Raw genomic sequence first — 26298 nt, forward strand, 5'->3', positions numbered from 1 at the left:
TTCAGAACACATCACCTTTTATTATGCTTTTGTGTTTTTTGCCTCCAATAATCACATTTTCTAAGCACTGAATACTAGACCATTAGAAAACATTCTCTTTAGTTGACATACAGTATTTGCATCTTAATTTTATATTATAGCAAAAGCAAAACTATAGAGCCTTACATTAGAACTTTCCTAAAATTTACATACATACAAAATTAAGTGTTTACAATACAGATGTAAAAAAAAGTGCAACAAAGTCCATATCTCAGTGGATATAACTCTTACAATCCCTGCCTGTGAAATAAAGGGGAACAAAGTAAAAGTAAAATTGTGAAAAGAAAAAAAACTAATCAATACTTCATTGTTCTTTTGTTCAACATTTTATGCGCATATCTGGCCTATATTGAGTTATGTAATGAATTTTTTTGTTAGGTATTTTGAAGCCAATATAAAATTTGAGACATTAAAATAGCTTGACAGTATGGGCAATTGTACAGTGTTTGAAAGCAGTTTCTAAAATATTTTTGAACATTCACAGTAGATGCAAAAAAAACAATACACACACAAATCTTTATCAAGCTTGTAAAAACAGATGACCTTGAAAATAAATATGTTTACATTCAAATCACAGGTTGCCTGCTGAATTTATTTTTCATAGGTGGTTAATGCAAATGAGAGCTAGTTTTCAATTTTACAAATAAATAGAAAGGTCATGTCCTAAAAAGAAAAAATTGCCAAGCTATTTCAGTAAAAAAAAAAATCTACACAAAAGTAAAATATACACAGTACGTACTAAATAAATTTACATTCTTGGTGTGTATACAGGAAAAGATGACATTTGTTTTAGTAATGAAAGCATTTAATTTGCCGATGTTCTTCTTATGAATCCCATACCATATACAGTATAAGTTGATGGTAGGCCAGTGCAGGACACAAAACTCTAAGGTGTGCATACAAGCTAGTGTAGCTATGACACCACGTGCTAGTATATGTATCCACAATCACATCTACCACATACCCTAGTGTGTTTATACATGTGATGGGAGTGATTGTAAATATACTGGACAATACATTCCTAGTGTATGTATGTGATTCTTAGTCAAGGTTCTTCATTACTAATATATATTTTGATAATGCACTGCTGATTACATTAAACAAAAATAGTGCAATGCGATTTCATTAATCCAATATTTTTAACAAGACATTTTTGAGTACTGCATCCAATTAATCATAACTCTGGTTGTACTCCTTAATCAGCACTACTCACCTTCCTTTAAAATGCTATTTAATTATCAGTCACATTCTGTAAATGAAGGCATCTATATTGCTTTATTTTGTATTATATCCAAAATTACATAACAGTTTTGTAATTAATTGCACAACAATATATCAATATTTGAATTTCAGGAATAAAGGTAATACAAAATCTATGACCTTGATTATTCAAGAGAGTGTACCTCCAAATTGGTCCTTGAAAATTGACTTCAATGTCAGAAATGGATAGTACTTTTTATTTGTGGTCACTAGTATTTGAGGAGTGTTGTCTTGGGAAAATAAATAATTTAAAACTTGCCAAAAAAACAAAAATAAGTCAGCCAGTTAAAAAATTAAATATTGCTATCTGAAAATCTGTAACAGACTAAAGTACTCATTAAACATCTTATTACATAGATCCTACTCAAGTCTCGAGTGTGTGGTCCCTCCTAAAAATTAATAAAACAGATATTTTAGCTTTCCAAAAAACATGGCCTGTTACAAATTGCTCAGTTTGTTGATGACAGACTGGTTTCAATATATATAAATGCATTTCACGCACAATTTTGAAATAAATAGATATTGTTGCGAGTCTCTTTGTAATAAAAATGTACACCATCCCTTTAAAACTGCCTATTTTTAAAATGTGATCATCTAGAAATTAAATTAACATTTTATGAAGCAAAAACTACTTGTATTGAATACATTAGAAATCCAGAGATAGTTATAATTTCTAAAAGCAAGAAACTATGTTTGCACTTATACAGGCCTTGAAGGTTTTAGATTTTAAATATATGCGTGCATTATTTTTTGACATTTTTAATAGGCTAATATTCCTTGCTGTAGGTAATTAGGCTAACTACATAGTATCTTACAGGCTATAGCTATACTACAAGTTTTCAAGATACTTAAAATAACTGATCTATGCTTCTTAAAATGGATTTTTTAAAATCAGTAGCTCCGCACTGTTAATATACAGCTGTACTCTGTAATGCAGGCAACAACTGTGTTATTGGAAATTAAAGCAAAAACATTTTGATATATTGATTCCCAGACCAATCCTTCAAAATGGTTTTGGTTTAGTGAAGACCAGTTCTAGCAAGTACAGTTCAAATATACAGTAAGTAATTCAATGAAATCTAATTTATTAGACACTGCATTGGATATTTTTCAGGAGTTTATAGAAATACAGTACTTGGGACATTTTTAAGTAATGTGTGTTTTTGTTTTTAATGTAGATTAATAATTTTGTAAACTTTGACCCTTCATATATAAAATCAGAAGGTTTGCCAATTTTCAGTTACAATATAATGCTCTAGGAAGTATTTTAGAATTTCTCTGTTCTGTTGGTGGAACTACTGCTTATTTTATCTTCATTTAATACACCAATTTATAGATTTCCTGTTCAAAGCAAGTACATGAATGCTCTTTTCTCTTACTGTTCATAATTGAGATAAGCTTTCTGGAATTTTCCTTACTCTTTTGATGTGAGAAAATAATTTGTTTTTTTACAAAAATAGGGTATTGTCAATATATAACAGAGGTACAGTATGCTGCCTCAAAGGAGAACTGTGCAGGTTTACACAGTGAATTAATTCAGTTTCCCTGTTCTATATTTTGCAAAGACACATGAGAACATCTAAACATAGTCATACAGAAAATTACTATTGACTTAAGCAGTTTCTGTAAGGCAGCAGTCAGAAGTAAAATCCCTTTTCATTCTTAGCCCATGGTTACAGTCAGGACTGGACTTGTCTGAACAATTCAAATACGGTAACTTTATTGGTTCGTAAGCCACAAACAAGCAGTATCTTTGATCTTTATTAAGCTTTCTTAAATATACATACACAAGCATTTATTTTTTATACATGTACATACGTTTTTTAAGTTATTGTCAGACCTTAAATTATATGCTGTCTAACAAGGATTACAGTACTACCTGCGGTGTCAGATCACCACACAAATGTGCATTATACCTGTTTGCACAAGCAACTGTAGATACCAGCATTAAAAAGAGGCTCAAGCAAAACTGCTGGAGCTGAGACACTGAAATTTTTCTCTCAGGGACTGTACAATATTCTGCTGGTTTGCAGGAGGCACACTCCAAAGGTAATCATTCAGTTTGTCGTGATCTGCGAGGGCAGCCAACGAGACAACAGGGCTCATGGTGCCATGACAAGACTTCACGGGGGTGCAGGGCAAGCTGAGTGACTGTGTCAGGCCCCTGTTGAAGTGCTCTTTGGCCGATGGTGTTGAGGCGGCTTGTTTTGTGCTTTGTTCCGTAACTGAGGCCTGATCTTCATCATCAGATTTGATTTCCACGTAGTCTTCATCATCTTCATCCCCGGTGTCCTTAAAATTGGCAAAGTAGTTCTGTGTGGCAATGTGAGCATTCAGGGGGGAGTTCCTGTTCACTACCAAAACCTGCTGGGAGTCCTGAAGTATCATGTCCGACCGGCTTTCTGGCTTCTGATCAGAAGAACTGTGCTGATGTCCCGACTGGGCAGAATGCTCGGTTCTGTGAGGTGAAGGTAGTCCACAGTTGTTTTCCCCTAATGAATTTCGGTTGGAGGCAACCCGATTCCTTTCTTTTGGATACCGACTGCCAGCGATTTCTATAGTTTTGTTGTTCATTTTGACTGAGGATGAGGACTGGCATCTGTTATAAGAAAGTGGCTTGGCAGATTCTGGCCGCCGCCCCAAAGAGTTGTAAATGTGCTCCTGGCTAAAGTTTTCCTTGTTGGGCTGGTTCACAAAGGCACTCCATCTCTGGGCTGGGGGACACGGGGGTGTAGCAGATTTCAGAGCTGGGACAGAGCAGGCAGGAGACAGCTTCCATTGTGGAGCCGACATCTGATTCTCCCCTTTGAAGTCTGTTTCATTTGGCCAAGAAACAAAGTCCGCCAGCTCCCCGTTACTGTAGGTGGAGTTCAGCCAGTCCTCGCTGAGGCGGGAGTTGTCAGAAGCCAGCTGAGAGCAGTGTTGTAGGGGGGACTGCTGTTCTACAAAGGACTCACCTACGTGGCTACGTGTGGCCTTCTGCGTGCAGGATGGGGTCTCTCTGAACATGATCTGCTCATACAGCTGAGAGTATTCTGCAATCCTGGCACCTGAGTGTGAAGAAAGTCATTATCCAGATCAGAAGGATTTAAATGGCTGCATAAGTGCTGAACAAAAATGACCAGTATTTTCCATTTCTAAGTTCTAAAATATTAAATATTATACATATTAACATAACATAAAATCATAATAAACTGTTATATAGTTTTGTTGAATAAAAAATGCATGCACATTTAAAAAAAAAGTATTTTAAACTTGAAAGCTCAAGTGGAAGCACCAGTGGTGGCAGCACACATCTGAACCATTAAGACTTTTCAAAGGCAACTGTTCTAAGGCTGTATTTCTGTATAACTTAACTAATCACTGGGTTAGTATGTAAAGTGTTTTATACAGAAGTCCATAGCCTGTGAGAATCGATAGGGTATTGGATGAAAGAAGAGCAGGATGCTTGGAAAGCGAGCTGAAGGTTGTTCACCACAGCTTTCAAATTAACGACACTAAAGGTTAGGATCGCAAAACGAATCCACTGTAGCTCATGAGTGAGCCTCTCCCTGCCTCTCTCCCCAAGTAACCACTACCGAGCATCTGCATCTCAGCCTGGGCCTGTCTGTTTTTATATCACCAGGAGTGCGCACTGTTCTGTGTTGGCAGTGTAGGGAATGACGGTCTGGAGGTAGCTTTACAGGCTCACTGACAGTTTTGTTTCCCATTTCATTACAGTGGGGCGTGTTTATCACAGAGGCAGAGAGAGCAAGTGCAGACATCTGCTTGATGCAGAGGTGGTAATCATGCTGTTGTTTCAACTGATTCTATAAGATTCTGATCACAACTGTTGTTCTTTTAGTTGATCACTGTTATTTAAATTAACATAAAGGCAATGCATAAGTACTTTGATTATTATATAAGGGAGGGCTATTTTAATATATGCATACTATATACTGTAGTACATTATAGGGGTGGACTTGGTTATATGTGAATCTGGCTATTCATGACTGTGCTCTGCACCAAATCCTTGCAAATGTCGAGACACATCTGTATATAATTTTTACACCATCAAAGGTTATATGTATTGTTTTTCTGCTAGATAAAAAATAGTTGATATACACTCAAACCTACACACTAAATGCGGCAACCACATAGGTACGCAAGTTTGTGTTCACATTAGTAATTGGATATGAAGATGGCACAACACCTTACAATTATATCTACACACAGGAGGGACTTACCTATGGCAGCTCCTCCCTGTTTCTTTTCTTCCAGTATTGCTGCAAGGTCTTTCGGTTTTGCTTTCTGTCTTCCAGGTCCATGCTCGTGCTCTGGGCTTCTCATTTTGAGAAGCTGGTTGGCTTTCTTTATCTTCTGGCTGTATTGCCTTGCCATCAGAAACACCCTATTCTTTGTTTTATCTACAATATCACCTGACAAATCTATGCTTTCTGAACTGGAATGAGCGAGGATGCTGTTGCTGGAAAGCAGGGGGTTCTCCAGATTTCCCATGTCATTTGAGAAGCTCTTGCCGAGACCAAAGACAGACCTTTCTCTGTGGCTGTCCCCTTCCTCAGATCTAAAGCTGCCACTGCTGAGCCTTGCTAACTTGCTTTTAACAGCCTTGACAGTGCCAACAGTCTCTGTGAAGGAAAACGACGTTTGATGCTCAGTGTTTTCCGTGGTCTCCCGTCTGTGAAAAGCAGGCACTTTACCAGAATGCGTCTCCTGAGCATCTTGCCTGTTAACAGGGAAGGCAGCGGGGAGACATTCTGGTTTCTTCTCGTTCTTTTTAATGTAGTTCTCCAGATCATTCCATATCTCGTCAACTTGTTCTGACATCTTGTCTGCAGCCGACCTGTGGGAGAAGGAGTCCGAATTGGAAGAGCTGTCCACCCAACCGGAATAATCAGGCTCTGCAGGCACGCGGTGGTCCGATGCATCCTCTTCACTGAACTGAAGACTTTCTTCAGAAATGAACCTGCCTAGACTGTCACAGCCAGCAAAATCCGTTTCAAACGCCAACAAGCTGTCCCTTTTACCTGCTTTGGCATAATTCTTGTTGTGTTGTTGTGGAACCTGATCAGAGAAACCTATAGTGTCATAAATGTTCTCTTCAACTATTTTTAGCTCACATTTCCCAAAAGAAACAAGATCCTCAGAACAGGATTTGTTGGCGCCCAGCAGAGGAGATTGGTCTTTCCTTTCTGCAACAGCTGGACTTGCCTGTCGTTCTTTAGGGCGCACGTTTGAACTTGTTCTCTCTTCAGCTGTTCCTTGTGAAGTACGGACATAGTCTTGGTCCCTTCGGATAAGACCCATCGATTTCAAGTCTTCATAGCTGATGTTGTCATACACATTTTCTATGTCGTCAATGGTCAGCTGCTCTGCAGAATCCGAACCAGAAATATTGCTGGACGTCTCTTCTATTTGCAAGCTATTGGGTTGGTGGGTTTGTCTGTTATGGTCCCTTGAAACAGGAGCCTTAAAACTCGAATTTTTCTCTCCGACACTGCTGGCTCTTCTGATGACTTTTCCGCTGGCCTTGGGCGACTCTTGTTGCAGCTGCTCAACATGCCAGCTGCACGGCCTTCCAGAACCTCGACTCCCTTCCTTGATTCGGGACACCCGTGGATAAGGAGCAGCAACGGACGGCATGAACATCTGGTAGATGTCCTCCTCTTCTTCGGCCTGCAGAGTGGGCTGCCGACTTGGAAACAGCGCCTGTCTGATCTGGTGATCTGCCCAGATGTTCCTGATGGTGTGATCGCCACCTAGAATAGTGTCTAGGTGGGAGCTCCGGGCTGTGTTAGGCTGTCTGATTTTCGGGTGAGACAAGTTGCCAACACAGCTTGCGCCATTTGGTAAAGACCCTTCAGCTGCCTGCAGAAAGCAAATCAACAAAATGAAAACAGTTTCACAGTTTTGCTGCATGCACTTAAATACGTCATCTAAACATTTTTTTTAATAACTATCATGTTAAATAAGCTGTTCTTTTAACTGATTAACTGTAATTTGAACTTGCCACAAGATGCATGTATTTTACATCAAATAGTTAATGCTCATCAAGAGTTCAATGCAATTTCAACATTTAAACATCAATTACAATTTTCAATGACTTAATTTCAACATCTGTCAGGGTGGAGGAACCCAGTTGCTTGGTACTCAATTACCTGAGAGTCTTGTGCACCTGCAGTAATACTTCTTCGTTTTTCAACGTTCTCTGAAGCTTGGCTGTTAAGCCTTTTCCGGGCACCTTTCATTTGGATTTTGAAATTCAGCCCCATACTCTTCAGACAAAACATGGAAAAAAAGAAAAAGAAAAAGAAAAAACATGGAAAGAAATTATTGCTTCACATCTAAGATAACCAAATACATTTCAAAAAAGAAATTTAAAAGCTGCTGTCCTGTTTCTGGGATTCAAACTGAGGACAAATTAGAGCTGTGATATAAATTAATTTAAACTGATTATAAAAATTCTCAACTTAAAATTTGACAGATTGTCACAAAATAAATGCAAAAACCAAGCCTCTTCCCATGTTTATTATACACTACAGCAAAATGCACCTTACATACCGTATGGTTCAAATTACCATCAAAGTTTAATGTTTAAATGAATTTTCATTGCGAAACAGTATATTCATGACAGATCGGTAACATGTAATCATGATAACTTAACCATTCAAGTCTTTTGACTTGAGTGGTAAGAGAACATCACTATTCTTAAAGTATTTGAAATAAGGAATCCAAAAGCCCCAACCTTTATTTATTACACAATGCTGCGTTCTCTTTTATCAAACAAGACCCTCCTAAGGCACTAATGAGAATCAAGGCTGTTTGACTAATAGTGAATCTTCTTTCAGCATCTTATGGAAGTTCAATGATAAATATAAACTGAAAGAAAAAAACTAAATACAAATTGTGTAATTTTCTTCAATGTTATTTTCGTAAAGCCAGTGGGAATTCCAGAATCCGATATGCTGAGCTGTTCAACATTAGTCTAGAACACGATGCTTTATCACATTAGAACAAACAGAGGAGACTCACTAACTTTTAGATTTCGGTCCTTATTTTTGTTTAATTACCTTCATTTTCCTTTGAGCCATGCAATGGAAACAACATGCTATACAATCTTTAAAAAAAAAAGGAGTAAATGTGTTTTAACATTTCCATATCTCCTTGAGTGACTGCACTCACCAGATCAGTCTCATCTTCGTCCTCTGCATCAGCCAGCTCTCCTGCTTGCATGTGCAAACTCTCCTCAGTGTCACTGGTTGGGTCCAGGGAATCCTGGGATTTACTGGCCAGATCCCTGTGAGCCTTTGTCCTGCTGGAGCTCAGCTGCCCCTCGCTCAAGTCCAGCTTGCCAGCCTGGGACAGGAGAGATCCTTCCATGCTGATTCTCTGAGAAAATAATACAGACATTCTCTGATTAAATAAAATATTTATAGTGAGAGATCATGCTTCAGATTTAGTCAAAATAGTGAATACATAAATCTATATGGATATAAAAATTAATACAAAAAAGAAACAACAACATGCAGTATATAAGTACATATTGCATTGTAAGTACTTCAAACACTGTCAAGAGCCATTTTGAAAAATGCTTAGTGCATCTCAGTAAGTTCTTATTTTATTTTGACTAAACAAAACTAGATTTGTCAGCAATTCTAACCAGAAAATGAGGTGGTCAAGCAATGTCGGAAAGATCAAAATTGCCGTTTGGCCTTTTATCTTTTCTATTGAGTAATTCCAGGTCTTACTTACCTTTTGCACATCTGGATCTGCATGGGGGAAGAAAGGAGAAACACAAGGTTTAAGATTACAATGTTCTTAAAATTTAAAAAAACATGTCTACGTTTTACAGGTGAGGACTTGTCTGAGACCTACCATTTTGCTTTGAAGTTCTTAGCAGTCTTGCAGAGGGTTCTGATAAAAAAAAAGATAATGGATTTAGAGAGCAGAAATATAACATTTTGGTAATTAAGGACATGTGATGGTATACAAACTTTGTAGACTCTTATAACAATTTGATCTCTTACATCTTATTTTTTCAGAAAGACAATGTCACAGGTACAGATTCAATTTTTCCAATCGCCGTATAAAATATCATACATAATGAATAAAAGGCGAAAAGCCAAGGTAGCATCACAAGAAAACAGGCTTTTCAGATTGTTCAGCTTCTTGGAAAAAGAAGATGATTGAAAAAGAATCATGTTTCACCTGTACTTCATCAGTATAATTAATCACTGCTCACCTGACTTCCTTCTCACCCTGCGAGGAGTAGTGCCGTCTTTTGAGTGCGAAGCAGCTTTCCTTTCACCCTCAGGGCTATAATGGAATCCAGGGTGATCTGTACAGGCCAAAAGACAAAATCCTTTAACCAGTTTTAACAATAAAATCATTTTTAATTCTACAGACACAATATGTTTTAGCAGCATGTTGCTGTAAGGCTTGAGTGTATTGTTAAATAGAAATGGCTGGATTTTTGGAAGATTCAACCATGGAAAGTGTGACAGTTTGTATTACAGTTCATGAATGATACCTTGTGGTGTCTTACAACAGGTTAATGGAACATTCTTAAGGTGCTTGCATATTTAGTTCTATGATAAGTTCTATTATCAAATAAAACTTCGATAAATATTCCCTTTTATCACAAGATTGATTTACAATCTTTTAGGTTGCAGTTGTGGTCTAACAAACAGGGTGAGTATTGAATCATTCTACTACATTAAATAGTGAAGTTAATTCTTAAAAATCTTCTTTATCACAGAGAGTGAAACTTTGCAATGAACATTTCAGAGGTCCGGTTCTTTTTCTTTTGTAAACAAGTAATTTTCAGATTAATAGGACAATAAATTATACTTACACACAGCATCCATCTCTAAAATGGCTTGCTTAGCCTGTAGAAATGAAAAACTCAGATGAAAGATAGCTCAGTTTATAAAGTTCAGGATTTCCTTAATCCTCAACATTCACAATACTTTAACAATGTATATCGAATGATGTAGAAGTTAATATTCTTTTATGTCTTAAGACTTAAACATTTAACAATACAGATCTATTACATTAATACTTTTTGTTCTAAGTAAGTCATTAATTTTCACAACAACATAATGCTTTTAAGTGGAACTGGTAGATGATCAGGACTGTGTATGAGTGATGTACAACTGCCACATGTATATGTCTATGGCTGTATATGGCTGTGTTTTTTTTGGGGGGGGAGGTAGTATTCAGATGAGAAGGGTTTAACAGCAAAACACATTTTTGTTGCATTTTCTTTTGAGAATTTACTTCTTAATCTAAATTATAAGATTATGAAAATTCTTCCTTTCTTAGCAGTACTCCACTTAAATGTCCTACAATTCTGGCAAACTTGGCATCTTGAATTTAAAATATTTTCTTCACTAGATGGCGCCTGAGTACCACATTTTGCAATCTGGAAATAGGGCCATGATGAAGCATACGATAAAAAAATCCAATAGAAGCTTATGTTTTAAAAACACGACTATACAATTTGTAGATGCTCCACATCAAAGAATAAGATGTTTTTAATCCAGTTTTTTACAGGTATAGATCTATTCATTACACTTTGTAATAGAGAACATTTATATGAGCAATGTGCTGAGCGCAACAATACAATACATAAATGTAACTTAAGTCTGATGAATGTGATCTGACCTTGGCTGGAATTTTAGCTGGGTGGTTTTCAAGTATTAGTCTTTTTAAGTGAAGAATCCACAGTCTTTTGTCCTGCTGGGATTTTGCCTTTAGGGGGAAAAAAGAGGTTAAAACATGTTGTGGATATTATTAATTCATTAGTTTTGACCATTTTAATCAAGACAAAATATTCTGTTTGTAGATATATCTGTGGGAACCTAAACATTTTAACCCTGCAGAAATAGATCAACCAGCAAAGCTCTGTTGTAGCAAAAATTAAAACAAAAAACCCAATATAATTAGCAGCATACATTAATTCCATTAAATAATTAATTTTAACATTAATAAGACACTGGCTTAAGTTTTTCTTATTTCAGAGTGTTACGTGTTTTTGACAAAGTTAAACAAACATTCATGTCAATATCGGTGTTGGATGTTTATTTTTCATGCTGTAATCTGTCTTAACAATGACAAGGTTTTCTCAATTTACCCCTATCTTTTCATTCATTTCTTCAGATGGATAACAAGAGCCACCAGTTAAAATGAGCCCAGATTTGACTGGGTCACAGTTCAGCTGTCCATCAACAGCAACTGCAGGTTCAGCTATGTTTGCTTATTGTAAGGGTGGCTGGGCATCCTAAATTACACTTCTTCACCCTCCAGGAGAGCAGCAACCACTCTCAATCAGGAGAGAAGACCACTGCACATAACTCAGACTCAGTCAGCTCCAGTTTACAGTATTGAAAAAATTGAAAATGGTGCCACAAAATCACATGGTGTTTGCGGATATACAAAATTCATTTTTTTACATTTTTTTGTCCGTTTAGTGGTGTTCAGGTGAATAAGGGGTTACAATTTGCCATTCTGCTGCATTCGGCTCATAAACTTTAAGAACCTAATGAAGCAAACATTATTTCTACTCACTGGATCCACTCCAATTATCAATGACTCAATGTAAATGACATTTAAAAAAACCCAAACAAATCACAACTGGTGGGAGTACCTGCACAGTGTGTTGAAGTTTTGGATTCTTGTAATGGAAGACACTAAAGCTCAGAGGTTCCTTTGGTATGACTTCCACCAGCATCAGATTACAACACTGTCAAAAAAAAAAAGGAGAAATCTGAGAAACGGTAAAAAAGTTACTCCTGTAAAACTACTCCTTAATCCCTTTGTATAAATAATGTACCCTCAGGTCTATTTCCCTCAGATTGCAGAATTTCCATCCATTTTCATTTATTCCACAAACCATTAAGTCTCAATCCAAAGTATGGAAAGCAATCTGCTAGATTAAACTACATTGTTCACACACTGCTTACCAAGATGTGGGCCTTGTACGTGTAGGATTCTTCCCTTTTCTTTGTAATAAGCAGTAGTTTATCAAAAAGAAACAAAGTGCGCTCATTCTTGGCACGCTGGATGCGGAACGTTCCCTCTAGAACCAGCTCCCCATAGCTGATCAGGTCTGGGCCTTTCCAATTGGTGAGTAAACTTTGAATCTCCTGTAAAAGAAACACGTTGATGAATACCTCCATGCACTGCCACCCTTCCAAAGCACATTCAAGCACAGGCTCGGCAGATAAAAGAATCAGTCCATGCTGTTATTGTTGGTGCAGTGAGGAATGAATTATTGCTAAATGATGATAATTGAACCATTTAAAATCAGTAACTGGCTTTTTCAATACATTTGGCCACCTTGGTTTGGTTATCTATGACAGTATAAAATACAGGGGAACTTGCCTGTAACCTCACAGCATGCTCGTGTTTTCTCTTCATATCATTGATGTGCCACGCAACTCTCTGCATAGTGTCAATGGCATCTAGCACCACATCATAGGCCTCTGTGTCCTTATCCAAGTGGTTTGCAATCTCCTGCAGGGACAAGAGAGCGTTGTAAAATTACTGTAATGGGAGAGGCCAGCTCTGGAAAGCTACTGGAAAGACCCAATCCAACAGGTTTTATGAGTCACCTTAAACCACCAAATTGTAGACACTGTGATGTCAGATCAAATGTAGCAGCTGACTTTTCTCAGTAAACTAGAAATGACCATCTGTGGCCCTTAAAAGTTTAATTTTAAATTACCTCTGAACTACTTAATTGAACAAAACACCAGCTTAATAGGTTATAATGATATGATTCCAAACATTGTTAGGTTTCAGTTCTCCTGAACCAGATCTGTACCTTATACATTCCTTTTGCTTCAGAAATATGGGTAGAGTTTCCCTCCGTCTCTCTGATATGCTGAGGTTTTTTGTTACATCTTTGCTTACTGCTTGGACTACTGCATTGCTGTATGTACTAGACTCCCCACACTTCAGCTGGCACAAATTGCAGGAGCCAGAATTCCAGTGGGTATCAGTTTGCATGAACATGAACATTTTGTCCTACTCTGGGGTGGCATGGTGATTACCATTGCTGCCTCACAGCTCTAGGGTACTGGGTTCAATTTCCAGGCTACGGTATCTTCTGTTTTAGCATGTTCTCCCCACGGTGTCCACTCCAGGGTCTAGCTCTTCTTTATACATATGCCTGTAGGATAGGCTCCGGGTTGCCTAAACCATTACCAGGAAAAAGCAGTTTTCTGATAATGAACCAATGTTTTATTCTGGATTGATATCAGCAGCACCATATCAGGAATACATTATTCTAAAAACCTGAGGTTTTTACAACCACCAGGATCCTGTATGTATCTCACGAGTGCAATACCTGGGACATGTTCCTTTAGTTAGGGACCCCTACTGTACGTTCTCCTAGTTCACTGTACAATTACGAATTATTTTTTAATTACACAAAAATTCTGTTAGGGTTATTCTTTAAAGAAACTCCCTGTGTAAAGGTCAGAGTACTGACATGAAGGAGGAGATGGTACTTCAGGATCCTCTGGACTGGCTTGAGCAGGTAGGATCCCAGCGGGAGGGAGTGCTTCAGCGATTCCTGTCGCTCCCGGAAGAACTTGGTCAGAGCTTTGTTCCTCATGCATTCTGTCAGCACAGCCACTGATCTGAAAACACCAAAGACAATCTGCACATTTAGCAAAAATATTGGAGATGAAATAAGACCTTGATATCCACTACCAGTGATAGGAAGAAGTTAAACCAGCATGAGGTCTGACCTATTTTCTGTCAGAGCAGATTTATACTGCAATATGATATAATACTTTAAAAGATAAGGAAATGGAAATTGACCATGCTGTAAAACAAGCTGAAAAATATGGCCTTTTGAGTTGCTCTAAGGGTTAATCCACACCGAAAAGTGAGAAAGGGAAAAAAAATCTTCACGCACTTTTCTATAACTAAGTAGCACACCATTTTGGAGATGTAGCTCTTGCAATATGAACCCTGGTGTTTTTTGAAGGCTCTGCTGCAAAATCCACCAAATTCCACTGTTTATATGCTTGATCAGCTCTGGACAGGGCAGCCATTGTTAAGAGGCAACATAACCTAGGCAAGTGAAACTCTTTTGTAAGAGCATTTTTATGTGCTATTCAGTGGGTTTCATTATATCATCCCACTGGAAAAGACAGGGTGTGTGGATGGGGGAGAGGTGCCTGCAATGATTTGACTGACACTCTCAGAACTGTCAACTGATTCTCCAGCAGGGATCATATAACCCTGCCTGGGGTCACTGCTGTGCAGAGAGCAATTTGTCAAGGGAAAGGAAACAGAAGTTCTTTTTTCTGCAGAAAACCCAGAAATTACTCAAGTTTTCAAAACGTTCATTGAAAACAAAAGGTTTTGTACTGACATTAACAGACCTGGTTTCCTATATAGAAAAAAAGACCCCAACTCAAGATTAATATCATAGAAAGCAAATAATTACTCTTGCAGTCTCATTTCTAAAGATAAAAATAGGGTCAGATTGCTGAACACTCTCTCACGTCTCTCTCATTTCACTTTAAAGGGCCAAAATGTGGGAACAATGTTTTACACTACTCATCTAATCCAAAAGGAAAAATTACCTGTATTATGATTAAACTATAGTGAGTTTTTAATGCCAAGTAGATCATAAGTCTATCCATAAAATGATATGAAAATGAACAGTTTTAAGAAAGACAAAGATTCATGGATACAGCACAATTTCTTTAAGACCAGTGCTTACATATTGCAAAGACAAGTTAAACTTTGTAAAATATTTTAGAGCTGCAAGCCAGAAGCACACAAAAATGATCAAGAAGTCCCTTGCATTGAGCCCACAGCTTTAACTCATTTTCATCATTGACAAAAGTTAGAATCTTCAATGCAAACTTTGGAAAAAAATTTTCATATTTAGTGCCTGCATGAAGATGTGATTAGCATAAGTTTCTAAGCACAAACAGGATGCTACAGGCACTCCTTTGGAGTGCACTCATTTTATTCCTTTAGCTCAGGAATGCAAACAAAAAACTCCATCAGAATATTATTGGCAGTCTAATGTTTAGAGGCCCTTAATTCAGTGTTCTTGTATTGCTGTTACACAACATTAAGTAGATTGATGCACCAAGATATGTTTAAAATATTTAAAGTCTTTGCTCTGTCTCCAACATATTCTGAAGTAAAAACATCATCTTGAATTGCAAGTGGTATCTAGAGGTCAGGCACAGGAGCTTTACAAGACAACATTTAAAAAAAAAACAAGCAATAGTTTATCTTACCTTGGGTAGTTGGTACAGTATTGAGTGTATATGTGGAAATCTTCACTCTATATAAAAGAAACAACAAATAGTAGTTAAAGGATAATGTTGGATTTACAATTTGCTCCTTTGCTAGATATAACCCTCCACTTCTCAACAGATATAGTGTGGTGGCCAGCATTGGGTGAATCCCTGCAACAATGACTTCTGTAGCTCCTATGGCCGGCATGCTCTTTAAATTTCTTAGGTACAGGTATGAAAATACATTGCTGTAATCAACCATAGAGTGTTAACAAGCCCCTTAGTAATACCTAGTAAATGCTGAGACTAACTGGCTACAGGGAATAAACACATATTTCAAGAAAGTGGAGAAGTGTTGGCTAGGCTGAACTGTGTATACATAAGTGTAAAAACGTTAATTAATTCAGAGAAGAAATATGGTTGCTTATTATTTGAAAAAGATCTGTATAGTTTGGGAAACATTTGCAAACCGTACATTAAGCTTTAACTAGACAAGTGAAACACATTTCTAGAGCAGAAGTGTCCAAAGATGTTTGTAATTGTATACTGTATGTCTTAAATAGCTGATGTGTGGTGAGCGCTCTGGCACACTATGGCTGCCGTCGCATCATCCAGGTGGATGCTGCACATTGGTGGTGGTGGAGGGGAGACCCCATTACCTGTAAAGCGCTATATTAGTGTAAGCAATTATTATTATTATTAAATCACAGAGCAAAGTCAAAAATACAGATTTAAAATGTCACAGCAGTGTTGTCACCATTAAGTAAACAGACATCGGGGGATGATTGGAAATACATGACATGTGAAGTCAAGGTGTCTGTTTCTTAAAACCCGGGCAATAAACTTTGTCTATATAGAGGAGGAAGAAAAACCAAGACCTCCCACAGTAATTGACTCTCCATGCTAAGATAAGATCACTTTATTGGCCATATACAATTTCTTGTATTAGAAATTTGTCTTTTCGCATACCCCAGTTTGCTCTCCATTAAACACACAGACATGGAGAGAAGCTTGGGGTCAGATCGCAGGGTCAGCCATTTATACGGCGCCCCTGGAGCAGTTGGGGTTAAGGGCCTTGCTCAGGGGCCCAACAGAGTGGGATTCCTCTGCCAGCCACGGGATACGAACTGGCAACCTTCCAGCCATAGAGCCATCGCTCCTCCCCATGATAGTGAGCCATAGTTATTTGTTCTTACACATCTGGAAGAGCTTGCAAACTCTAAGGCTGAGCTTTCATGCAGCACATGTCTGGTTTCCACTGTAACAGTGAAGGTGATGAAAGAGTGTGTGGACATGAAAGAGTGGATAATGGACAATCTTTTGAGCTGTATGTCGTTCCAGATAGAAACTATAGGTCATGTCAAGGGCCAATAGCAATTAGAAGGTCAAGCCATGCATGCAATCAGCTGAATTCATTGAAGCACAATAACAGCAAATTAGCCACAGTCCCACTCCTTTAAAATACAGACTATTTTATTATTTAATACCCTGCACCATTTGAGTTGAAAGGAAAAAAATCTAGCTTTGTAAAATTCAATTAATCAAAAATAATTCCCACTTGCAACGATTTCATTAAGTCATTTTTTATAATCACAGGTCAAACACAGAACATCATTCTACTTGCCAGTTATTGTGCTGACAGATTTTTATTTTTTTAGGTGCACACCCAGTATTATCAGTTAATGTCGGGTGCCTGTTATGTCAAAGCATACTGTACTCCTTAGAGAGACATGGTGAGCATGACTGTGCCAGCACCCATGACTAAAAACAGCTGAAGATAAGTCAAGGGAAAGCTGAAGACATTACAGTGAGTAATTACCTGCTTAAGCAGATAATGTTATGTTCTTATGTATAATTGAGGATGCAGATACAGAACATGGAAAAACCAAATCTAATTTTTAGTGCTTGTGAAGTTTGTTTTTTCTTATACCGGGGAGAGTCAGTAAATAATGAAAACTATAAACGTCATCTTGGATTTATATTTTTCTTTTTACACAATGACTTGCTGTACATCTTAAACAAGTCTTAAACCCCAATTGGAAATACAGGCTCTAGTGTGATAGCACTCCTGTATATTATCAGTTAAGGATTACAAGCACCAAAGACTTCTTCAACTATGTTTTAGATTGTTGCCTAAAAAGCCTCTGAAAGTTGCCTCCTGTACAATTTTTAAAACAAATGAAATAAAAGACATTAGGCAGGTCATGCACGCTTGAATACAAAGCAAAACATCAGTAAGATGACAAGGCTTGAATCTGAGATTTCAGCCTCTTCTCTAAGAACGTGAAAGAAAGGCAGTTAGAAGCCCAACTGAGTTCCCACCAGCACCGCCTGAACATCAAATATGCCACAAAGTACAAGAAGAGGACAGAAAATGACACATGGAATCCCTGTGGCTAATTAAATTAGTTTCTGAGTCCTCTTCCCTCCTCTCTCATTAAGAGCTTAGGAGAGGCGCCTAGGGATTCTCGCACATTGCTGCTTATGCTAAAAATACTTTGGAAACACCTGTTAAATAATTTCTGAATTCAGTGAAAGGTGAGCATCTTCTCATCCATGTTTGTCATGAAATATAAACACTTTGGTGTTAATACCTACGTGTTGCAGGAATTGCTTTAATTACATCTGAATTATAGTGGAACAGTATGCTGGAGTGATGCAAAGCTCTGCCTCACCTTGGCCCTAGTGAATGAAGTAGTACTAAAAATGGAGGGAAAACTGCAGAGTGATGAATCTATTAATCAGATGAAGAAATTATATCTAATCAACCAGAGAAAATACAAGAAAAACCTTGAACATCACAAACTTCAGCACGGTACAGATTATCATATTGTAAACACAAAGCCAGGTACATAAAAACTCTTTGCCCATATTTATACCAAAATAGGCATTGTAATATTTTTCATGAAAACTGGGGCAAGTTTATCCTGCCACAAGTTACCTGTTGTGTCTCAGGTCCAATCAAAACTTTGACCCATCTAATAATCCCAAGATAAAACAAATAGCACTTAACTGTGCCGTTTTTGTCAGAGGCTTTTTATTTCTCACTAACTGAAACCACCCAATGGAAATAATGGGCCTGTTAATTGTAAGTAGAAGGTGGTTTGATTCATTGTGGATCCTTTCCTGGAGATTTTACTGGAGTGTGAAAAACGTTTTGAGGATATCAAAGGTTAAGCAGTGAAAAACCATCACATTATATCTGCTTTACTGAGCTTCTCACAGAGCAGGGTATTTTTTTCTTTTGAGGTCACTAAAACCAAGTTTCATGTTTCTGGGCTTAAGCAGTTTGGAAATCTCTCTTTATATTGGCTGGGTTTTAAAAAAACACTTAACAAGATGGTGACATTAGGACATGCTCCTCATTCTAAAATACTTTACATGGTCTATGGAATACAAGTGGTGAACTGGCTATTTCTAACTGCAAGCAGCACCTCACAGAAAAAAAAAGTAACTATAAAAGGTCTGTTGTTTAGTCAAGAGTTTTCCATAAAATATATATATATATAATTTTGTGGAAACACATTTCTTATACATTAATACAAATTAAACTATTAAAAAAACCTCAAGACAAAAATCAAATTTCTGCTTCAGTGGCTAGGATAAGCTTTACAAGATTTATAGCTTTGAAACATTTGCCAAAAAATCTAACTTCTACTCACCATCATTCACATCACTTCTGCAGATGCTCTAACAGCAGGTACTTCACAACCGAGAACAAATTATGATCTGCATGAGGACCAAACCCCCATAAGACAGCTAGCTGGCAGCCAGTATTATAATTTGTGTCTGATTACAGCTGTGCTACAATGTTCCAGTCTTGTTCCTGAAGATTAATTCAATTGGACATGTTGGGCTGACAAACTGATAAAGTGCATTCCACATTACTCAGACTTTATCGAGCTTCACCTGCCCTGATACAAGACATCTTTGATTCAGAACCAATATAATTCATTAAGCAACAACCAATTCAAAGGTTAAGCTTATTTAAACAATAACATTAAGTGCTTCTTTAATAAGTGCGAGAAGAATCAGAAACAAAATGCATGAGTCAGAAGGAACACATAAGCTGGTAATTATTAATGTGACTGGAATCACAGACACATGGCTAATGAAGTCCAATACTGATGAATATCTGTGGGTATACAGTGTTCTGGAGACAGGCTAAAATGGAAGAATGGCGGTTGCTGTGCTACACATCAGAAAGAGTACTCAAGCTCAGGAACGTAGCCTAAAGGAACCAAACAACATAAACATCTTTAGCAGAGCATTAGGAGTATGCTACAATGTTTACTTTCTTGTCCAGTTTGTCAGAGCACCTACAAGAAGGAATAAGTCTATTGATTTACACTTTTCAAACTATCAAGGCAGAATGAGGACGTAAACAGTGTTGAAAAAACTATTAGGGAACTGATCATCATATGTTATGATCTGAAGTATACTGAAGTATAGGTCCAAGTGAAATGTTTACAATTTCAATTTGCATGCAGACTGTGAAGGAATAAGACCGCTCTTTAAGAGAAGTAAAATGGGAGAAGATACCATATAGAATCAGCTAAGAATGGATAGCAACAGTTTAAAGACATTTTGTTTGTAGAGAACAGATGTATCCAAAGACTGAGTAAATCAAAGTTAGGAACACAAATGCAGCACAAAAGATTTAATAAAATAAAAGAATATAAAGGGACAGAAAGCACTTGGTGAAATTATTTGAAAAGAAAAGTACCACAGAGATCTGTATGAGGAGCACTGCTCTTCCAAATATCTAGATACAGGTATAGTTGACAAATGAATTGAGTGTGTAGATAATGCCAAATTAGGCAACTTACCAAAACTGTAGAAGCAACAAATTAAATTTGGAAAAATTAGATAAACTTTCACACTGGGCAAACACCTGGTGGGTAATGTTTAATGTAGATGAATGCAGGATTTTGAAAAACATAACTACAGATTAAGAAAGGGAAATGAGTTTGAAGAAAGTAATACTGTGTTTATAACATTTATATCTTCTAGACATGTGGGAAAGCCATAAAAAGCAATTTTACATAGCTAAAAGCATAAAATTTAAAGCAAGTGATATGATAAATTATACAATTCAGCAGTCATAACACATTGGGAATACTGTGTAATTTTGGTCGCCACATTATAAAAGCATTATTGCTGATCTGGAATCAGTCCAAAAAAAGAGCAATCGTATACATTACAGACCTTAAGGAAATGTCCTACACTGACAGTCTGAAAGAACTGAACCTTTTTTTTTCTTGAACAGACAAGTATCCAAATTCCTGGGGATTTAACAATGTCAACCCAATGGACATCTACAGAATAAACAGTGAAATGTAAATCAGAGGACACGAGTGGAAACTAAAGGAAAATACACTTAAAAATGAGAAAAAGTGGCAGTTTTACACAGCGGGCTATTGGAGGTCTTTATTCAAATTCTCAAAGAATGTAAAAATATCAGATTATCCACCCACATCTAAATGTATGGAAGCCCGTTTCCACCAGGAAGTAAAAAAAATGTGCTATGGTATCTCGCAATTGCAACTTTGCATCTCAGAATTGCGACTTCATATCTCAGAACTTTTTATCTCACATTTGCGACTTCGAAATGGCCCACATTTCATTGTCTGTCCTTTTGTTATGGATTCGGGTTCTAGGGCTTGTGTCCTCGCTGCTCCCACCCTAGTTCAAGCCTCACTGCATTGGCTCGAACCCAGGTCTTGCCAGCTTAAATTCTATTAGAAATGTAAAGAATCAAAAGGCAAGACATACAATTGAAATATGTAAAAAGTATAAGTTTCAGCTTCTATAATTGTGAATTCCTCTGGGTTTTATGTGTCTATTTCTGTATCTGTCTATTTCTGTATCTGTATCTGTTTCTGTATTGAAAAGAGTAGGGGTGTAACCCCAGTGTCCTGGCCAAATTTCCAATTGGCCCTTACCAATCATGGTCTCCTAATAATCCCCCTCTATGAATTGGCTTCATTACTCTGCTCTCCTCCCCACTGATAGCCGGTGTGTGGTGAGCGTTCTGGCGCACTATGGATGCCGTCGCATCATCCAGGTGGATGCTGCACATTGGTGGTGGTGGAGGGGAGTCCCCATTACCTGTAAAGCGCTTTGAGTGGAGTGTCCAAAAAAGCGCTATATAAGTGTAAGCCATTATTATTATTATTATATTATCTTTTTTCATATTCTGTCTCTTTTTTTGGATTTCTGGTGTTTAAAAACTTTCTAAAAAAGCCCACCATCAACTATTCCATCCGGGTACTATGAAAGCCTCCCTGGGGGAAATGGGATTCCATAAAAGCTAGTGTAATTAATTTGATTTTTAACACAGCACTGTACAAGACAAGTCTTCAGGCCTATAGATCCTATGATCCTGTACGATTTATGAATATACAGTAGTGTAACGGTACTGCCGACATACAGGTTGTACGATCTGGTTGCAGTGTGGTGACAAAACCGCCCTCCCCTGCGCATAACAGGGATGTTGGCTGGCGGGGTTAAAGGAGGTCTTCTTTAGCTCAGCTGGCAAGACCTGGGTTCGAGCCAATGTAGTGAGGCACGAACTACAGTGGGAGCGGCGAGGGCACAAGCCCTAGAACCCAAATCTGTTACAATAACAAGAGGACAGACAATGAAATGTGATATAAAGTTGTCATTCTGAGATATGAAGTCGCAATTCTGAGATACCATAGCGTGTTTTTTTTTACTCCCTGGTGGAAACGGGCTTCCATTTTAATGGGCTAAAAGGCCTGTTTTCATGTGCAAGTTTTCTTATTTTCAAATGTTAAAAATGGAAGTTTTTAACCCAAGCGACAGGCAATTTGCCCTTAAGGTATTGTAAAGTTTGATTCTGAATGAGGAATTGAGAAGAACAAGACAATCAGTGGGAACCTTCTGACCTTTCAACTATAGTTGTTTGGCAGTCACTTATTAAATGATCTTTGCTGGTTTTAAAAAAATGTTCTCAAGACACTGGTAACATCAAGGAAAGTTCTGCTGTGCAATGCACCAGTTTAGGCCAAACAACGTACTGGGGTCATGAGATGTCTTTTAAATTACTTCACTTTCTGTTATTTGAAATACTGATTTCCAAACAATTCTACCAAAAAGTAATCTACATTATTAATCTAGGGATTCTCAGACACACCTGCCATAAACTGTATTTTAAGAATTCCACGAATGCTGACCTGTAACTTTTTAAAAACAGCTGTTTAATGCACAGAAGCCTATGGTCTAAGCATACAATAAAACAACCATTAAATATGATGCAGTGTTCTTCAAGGCCTGTATAATTGCATCCAAAAATACCCTTGCTCAAATAGTAATTAGTTTGTGGACCTTTGCAGCAGGAGCTAAGATATGTATTTATTATTCTGTAAGGATTCTTTGTTTAGAAACCAGCTGTTAAATTCAGGGAAGGCAAGTCAAACAAGCTCTGACAGGCAAGAGACAGGTTAATGAGAAACTTGCAGAGGAGAACCACGTGGTCCATAACCCTTACCTTTGCAACAAAGCACTCTGCTATCGCCACAGGGTCGGCATTGCAGTTCTCCAAGTCCTGAAGCAGGTCACTGCAATTCAGATTGAAGCAGAGTAGGTTCACAACAAGAACACGATTTTGGGGGGTGAACACATTCTTCAATAAAGGCAACCTGGTAGTCACAGAAACTCTAACTGCACTACAGTATATTTCTTTTCAATTGTCCCATAAAACACATTATCTACATAATGTATTTCCTGGCTGCTATCAGGTGTCTGTTTCAATCCCACCTGAACTGTACATGTAAAGTGAGCAAGACAAATGTTTTTGGAACAACATATCATGTAATGTACATGTCTCCTGATCCCCGAGTTAATCCTGTGGTAAAGAATGTCAGCAACTAGTCTGCTTTACAGTGGGAAGAATTGCTTAAAATCTGAGCAATGTGACATTGGTGGTTGTGACACCACTTGTCATTCCCATTTAAATCATTCAGTGACTGTCTGTAATTTGAATTTTGAAATTTGAAAAAAAAAACAATAAATCAGGATTAAAAAAAAACATTTGTTCAGACACAAATATACAGACTAAAAAAATGAGAATTTAACTTTTGTAATAACAGCTGTGGTACACTGTATCTAACATAGACTAAGAAATAAATGGAAGAAATAAAGAAATAAAATAAGAAATTAAAATAAATAAACAATACCAGTATTAATCAGGGTACTATCTGTTTCTTCGTGCTTAGAAAACATGCAGTAAAAAAGGAAAAAGGTTTCCATAAAACTATATCTTCACATTGTAGGAAATTCAGACCTTTCCAAAAAGAATCAAACAATTCATGCAAAATCTCTGTACTTTAATAATGGTAAAGAATTGTCACTGAAGATCTTTATGGGTATTAAATTAAATTGTGCAGCAGTATCAGAAAGGCAGCATATTTAGAAACATTCAGACTGGTAGACAGCTAGTCCAAGAAAGAGTAGAGTGTAGCTGTGAAGCTGTAGTTTCATTCCGAACACTACTTTTCTGCAAAGTGGGTGAAATTAAGATGCCGCCTAAAATGAGTTTTTACCCATTTAGATTTTTAACAATGTGTATCAAAGTTTTTTTTTAATTATCCAATCTTACCCTACATCATTATTTTCTTTTTATAAAGAAACAGCTGAAAATATGTCCTTATGTTAAATAAGGATACTTATTTGGATGTTTTTCTTTGTATATGTTTTGTGACAACATTCATTGATATCCATTTCTATTTTTGTGTATTGCACTGTAAACTAAAGTAATCACAAAGCAAAGCAGTAAAATTCTGCCATTTGTATTTTAATTTTAGTGTCCTTGCCCCTTGCTGCTGGTGAATTCTTGTCCAGGATTATTTAACATCCTGAAAGCACATGGTTTCTCTATTACTCCAGATCAACCTTCTAGGGTGGGCAAAAAAATCACATCCTTTAGGGAAGTTCCCAGCATTTAAATAAAGTCATGTCGACACCCTTACAACACAAAAAGACCTCCAGGATGTAAGAAAGGTTACAACTTCCACAAAAATGTGTATGGCTCCTTTCCAACACACACAGAGATATTGCAGAGAGGATAAGGATCACATTTAGTGGATCTTCAAAAATATGTTCTGTCTTGATTATAATGACAGGAGGTCCAAAGGTCAAGAAGATAACATGATGAACATGTCTTGCCCCATGCTGCAGAACACATAATATATTAGGGAGGGCACGTTACAGTATGGACACAGGAATGTCTTGGATGAGGTCCGACACCACTTTTATTGCTGCTAGGTACAGAGATTAAGTACTACCTGTCCAATACAGAGAATGTATTCTAATGCAGCTGGCCTAAATTTATTTTAATTGATTACAAGCTACAAAACATAAGCAGGAACCCTCCTGTGCACGAAACAGTAAAGTGTGTACAATAGTGTGTGCCTGATTAGAGAGATTAGCAACCCTGCTTCATAGGGTCACATAGCAAGTGATTAAACAAAAGGTGCACATGACACTTGAATGGATTTGCTCAAGTGGAGAACTTCCCTGTTTCATTAATTTGTGTAATATCTTAATTATCCAGTTTATAAACTGCAAATTAACTTACACAGCCACCCTATAAGGCAAAACACATGACATTTTTCTGTTGTAAATCTCATCCCTTGCAAGAGTTAATTGTATTTATGAAAGTTGCTCCTCCATGGCAACCAAACCTGAATCAGATCTAACAAGAGCTGGTAACATCGTCTTCTGCTCACGGGAAACTTCAAACAACTAGATAAGTAATTAAGTAAATAAGTAAGTGTTCTAAGTAATTAGCATTTAGTAAGTCTTAAACCACACCAAAGTATTTTAATACGTGTGGCAGAGTAAAAGAAATTACTGCAAAAATGAGCTAGCTGAGGCCAGATTATTTGCACTGTTGAGATGTCAGTCTATCATATTAAGATCCATTAGTTTTTTCTGTCAATTTCAAATTATGTAGACTGCAAATATAGGTGAACATATTTTATGAAATATTTAAAGAAACTCCAAAAAAAGGCCAACAAATAACTGAATGGGATTAAAGTCAATATGAGCATCTTACTGAACAGTAATAATAATTGATCTGGTCATCCAAATAATAATAATTACTGATCACATCCTAAAAACCTAAATCTGAAAACTGCTTCTTTACCATATGATTAGTTTGCATACAATAATTATTCATTTAATTTATACTGCATATAGGGAATCTTTCAAATAGATGGTCTAAAGACAGTAAGAAAAATTGGGTCTCAGGTTTTAAACATTTACAAAAATGCACACATCTAATACGAATCTTACAGCAGAACCACCTGTATTACTAGACTGTATTTCTATATTACCAGAAATACTGGGTGAATAATGCACAGCTAGAATGGACAATCCATGGACAGGTTTTGGTAGTCCAGGAGCCACATAACCATTTAGCACTCAAATCCTTTCACATAGAGTTATGTCTAAACTGTCTAAAACACTATGACTAATTTTCAGAAAATGGAAAATACACCATGCCTTCAGTTTCATTTCCCCAAATACCTCATTAAAGTTTTCAACTGTACTGCTTACAAATTTAAGTTATTATTTTTAAACTTTATAGGGAAATTGTGGAAATTCTTCCAGCGGACACAGTTTTCTGAAGACCTTTTTAGTTATTTTAATAATAAACATGCTATACTACAGCATGTTGCTAAATCACCAATCCCCT

The 26298-nt window shown here is 37.1% G+C and overlaps 1 protein-coding gene across 4 annotated transcripts in view; it reads right to left on the reverse strand.

Moving 5' to 3' along the window:
- Positions 1–26298, reverse strand: part of LOC148674734 (pleckstrin homology domain-containing family G member 1) — a 124695-nt gene continuing 98397 nt past the window's right edge. For all 4 annotated transcript variants that reach the window (XM_088625233.1, XM_088625234.1, XM_088625232.1 and 1 more), the window contains exons 4-18: positions 23089–23158; positions 15576–15622; positions 13796–13946; positions 12685–12816; positions 12264–12446; positions 11948–12043; positions 10966–11052; positions 10154–10187; positions 9542–9637; positions 9175–9213; positions 9052–9068; positions 8482–8688; positions 7458–7574; positions 5526–7167; positions 1–4349 (exon numbers count right to left, since the gene is read on the reverse strand). In XM_088625233.1, coding sequence (XP_088481359.1) covers positions 3259–4349; positions 5526–7167; positions 7458–7574; positions 8482–8688; positions 9052–9068; positions 9175–9213; positions 9542–9637; positions 10154–10187; positions 10966–11052; positions 11948–12043; positions 12264–12446; positions 12685–12816; positions 13796–13946; positions 15576–15622; positions 23089–23158 — 4009 coding nt within the window. In that variant the 3' untranslated portion in view covers positions 1–3258. The remainder of the gene's footprint in view (positions 4350–5525; positions 7168–7457; positions 7575–8481; positions 8689–9051; positions 9069–9174; positions 9214–9541; positions 9638–10153; positions 10188–10965; positions 11053–11947; positions 12044–12263; positions 12447–12684; positions 12817–13795; positions 13947–15575; positions 15623–23088; positions 23159–26298) is intronic.

This window comes from Lepisosteus platostomus, chromosome 3 (assembly GCF_059453375.1).
Source record: "Lepisosteus platostomus isolate fLepPlt1 chromosome 3, fLepPlt1.hap1, whole genome shotgun sequence".
Taxonomy (NCBI): Eukaryota; Metazoa; Chordata; class Actinopteri; order Semionotiformes; family Lepisosteidae; genus Lepisosteus; species Lepisosteus platostomus.